At 41.9% G+C, this 3270-nt stretch overlaps 1 protein-coding gene across 1 annotated transcript; it reads right to left on the bottom strand.

Moving 5' to 3' along the window:
- Positions 1–1637: 1637 nt before the first annotated feature.
- Positions 1638–2270, bottom strand: LOC133307419 (uncharacterized). Its single transcript, XM_061507927.1, has one exon. The coding sequence runs from the start codon at positions 2268–2270 to the stop codon at positions 1638–1640; it is 633 nt and encodes a 210-aa protein (XP_061363911.1).
- Between the last annotated feature and the right edge of the window lie 1000 nt (positions 2271–3270).

Below are 3270 nucleotides of genomic sequence, written 5' to 3'. Positions count from 1 at the left end.
ACTGGAATGAAGTGGGCGAATTTAGTCAATCTATCAACCACAACCCATATAGAATCAAATCCAGCCTGGCTTCTCGGTAATCCGAGAACAAAGTCCATGGATATACTCTTCCACTTCCACTCCGGAATCTATAATGGCTGTAACAAGCCCAAAGGCTTCTGATGCTCAATTTTTACCTTATGACAAATAAGGCACTTATTCACGAACAGGGCTATATTTTCCTTCATCCCAGACCACCAAAAATTCTGCTTCAAATCTTGGTACATCTTGGTTTCCCCTGGGTGGATGGTGTATTTACCCATATGGCCCTTGTTAACACTTCTTCCACAATTGGCCCCTTCGGAACAATTAACCGATCATTGTAGTATTTCACATTAGAAGCATCAGTAAAAATAAAATCTTGTCCTTTAATCATTTGAATCCCTTCATCAAGCACTTGGGCCGCTTTAACTCTCTCCATTAATGAATTTCGGACTTCAACCATAGTCAAGAAATATGAAGTCTCAAATGGTGTCACATAAATTCTCAAATCTCTGAACTCCTCAATCAAATCATACTCTGCAATCATCATGCTAGCCACACCCATGGTCTTTCTGCTCAAGGCATCGGCCACTACATTCGCCTTCCTAGGGTGATACTGAAGATCAAAATCATAATCCTTCAGAAATTCCATCCATCTTCTTTGTCTCATATTAAGCTCTTTTTGATCGAACAGGTACTTCAAGCTTTTGTGGTCACTAAAAACTGCGAAAGTAGCACCATACAAGAAGTGCCTCCATATTTTCAATGCAAAAAACCACAGCCGCTAACTCAAGATCATGAGTATGGTAGTTCTCTTCATGTGGTCTCAACCGTCTAGAAGCATAGGCCACTACCTTTCCCTCCTGCATCAACACGCACCATAATCCATACTTGGATGCATCAGAATAGATCTCAAATCTCTTTTCCGGATCAGGAAGAATCAAAACCAGTGCGATAGTCAACTTATCTTTCAATTCTTGAAAGCTCACATCACACCCAAGGGTCCATGCAAATGGCACCCCTTTTTGGGTCAATCTAGTCAATGGCAAGGCGATTCTGGAAAATTCATTAATAAATCGCTAGTAATATCCTGCTAAACCCAGAAAACTCTGGACTTCAGTAACATTGTTGGGTCTCTCCTAATCCAACACCGCTTCTATTTTACTTGGATCAACAGCTACTCTTGTAGATGAAATGACGTGACCAAGAAACTGAATCTCATGCAACCAGAACTCACACTTGGATGGTTTGGCATATAACTGATGCTCCCTCAAAATTTGCAAGACTATCTTCACATGCTCTGCGTGCTCTTCTTTACTCTTGGAATAGATCAGAATATCATCAATAAATACCACTACAAACTGATTTAGATGTTGTTTGAAGATTCGGTTCATATAACTCATGAACACGGCCGGGGCATTAGTGAGCCCAAATGGGATCACTAAATACTCTTAGTGCCCATTTCTGGATCGAAAAATCCGTCTTCGGAATATCTTCTACTTTTACCCGGATTTGATGATATCAGAAACGAAGATCAATCTTCAAAAATACCAAAGCACCTCTAAGTTGGTCTAGCAAATCGTCAATGAGAGGTAGAGGGTACTTGTTCTTCACAGTCAGTCAGTCACCATGTTCAATTGCCGGTAATCCGTGCACAATCTCATAGTTTCATCCTTCTTCTTTACAAAGATAACTGGTGCACCCCAAGGAGATACACTTGGTCTAATGAACTTCTTACGAGAAAATTCTTCAATCTGCTTCTTCAACTCTACAAGTTCCACTGGTGACATCCAATATGAAGCCAAAGAGATAGGCCTCACATCAGGCACTGGGTCAATGGAGAATTCAATCTCCTTTTCTGGTCGAAACTGTGGGATCTCTTCTGGAAATACATCCTCAAAGTCACATACAATCGGGATACTAGCAGTTGGCTCCTTAGAGACACCAACCAATCCTCCTAACATGATATATCCTGCATCTCTCACATTTAGAGCCTTAATCATCTGTAACACTGATAAATATGGGGAGTCCTTCTTCTCATTCTTAGCAGAGAAATAAATCTTCCTGCTACAACAATCAATCATAACTCCATGTATGACTACCCAATCCATGCCTAGAATGATGTGCAGATTTATACCCTCAAGCACAATCAGATCAACTACATACTCTTCCTCTTCATAACTGAACTTGACTTCCTTACACATCAAAGAAGTGGAAACCAAGTTTCTGGTGGCAGTCTTCACTACCATAGGAGGCGTAAATGCATACATAGGTCAATTCAAACCATTCGCAACAGAACCCAAAATAAAGGAGTGGGTGGCTCCTAAGTCAAATAATCCATCAAAATCATGGCCATCCATGGAAATGGTACCTCAGATCAGATTTGGAGACTTCTCTGCTTCCTGCTGGGTAACAGCATAGACTCGTGCAACTGGAGGTACTAGATGCTCCTAAACAATAGTGGAAGTCGGAATGGCATGCATCAGAACAACCTGAATAGCCGCAACTTGTCCCTTTTTTCTCGGACACTCTTTAGCAAAATGTCCTGCTTGACCACAATTGTAGCATACATTCTGCCCAATCCGACAGATACCATAATGAGGCCTCCCACACTTAGCACAAGTAGGAGTCTTCCCATCCCCAGCTCTTCCATTTTCCTTCTTAAAGTTCCCATTACTCTTCCTATGGAGACTCTTGCTTGTAGTATCCTTACCTCGTGTCCTATAATACTCATATATGTCTTATTGTGGTGATGGTGGTGGTGGAGGTAGTGGAGGTGGTGGAGGTCCTGCTCTAACCTCAGCCAATAATAGTCTCATCATCTCCACATTCGCCAATCTGTTCTAAGCCATAACGTCCTCACTGGTCTTCCTCATGTGCTCCATGTCTCTCTCTCTGGCCTCATCCAACCTCTGCAGATCAGCTTCCCTAGCAGTATTCAAGGTCTGCTGAAGAGCTGCTAAAGCAGCTGCCACGGGATCCAGTGTTGGATCCTCAACTACCCAACAGGTCCTCCTTTGAGGAACCATGATAATTGCACACAACTACACCTGGAATGAGTTAGCTACGCTTATACAAGTGAAGACATATGCATTATCAAAGCACTCAAAGAAACACTCTATAGGTAGTTAACACTTAAGCAATAAATCAGTGAACGTCCCAGTGAAACTGCTCTGATACCATAAATGTAACACCCCGTAGTACTCCGGTTGTTAACATCATGATATTATAGCGTACACAGCGGAAGAT

This window comes from Gastrolobium bilobum, unplaced genomic scaffold (assembly GCF_033153095.1).
Source record: "Gastrolobium bilobum isolate Gb01-03AN ecotype WA unplaced genomic scaffold, APGP_CSIRO_Gbil_v1 utg13508, whole genome shotgun sequence".
Lineage (NCBI taxonomy): Eukaryota > Viridiplantae > Streptophyta > Magnoliopsida > Fabales > Fabaceae > Gastrolobium > Gastrolobium bilobum.
This window is presented reverse-complemented; position numbering and strand designations above follow the sequence as displayed.

Excerpts from the sequence above, each read along its gene's own strand:
- LOC133307419 (XM_061507927.1), bottom strand. The coding sequence starts at position 2,270 with ATGGTAGTGAAGACTGCCACCAGAAACTTGGTTTCCACTTCTTTGATG.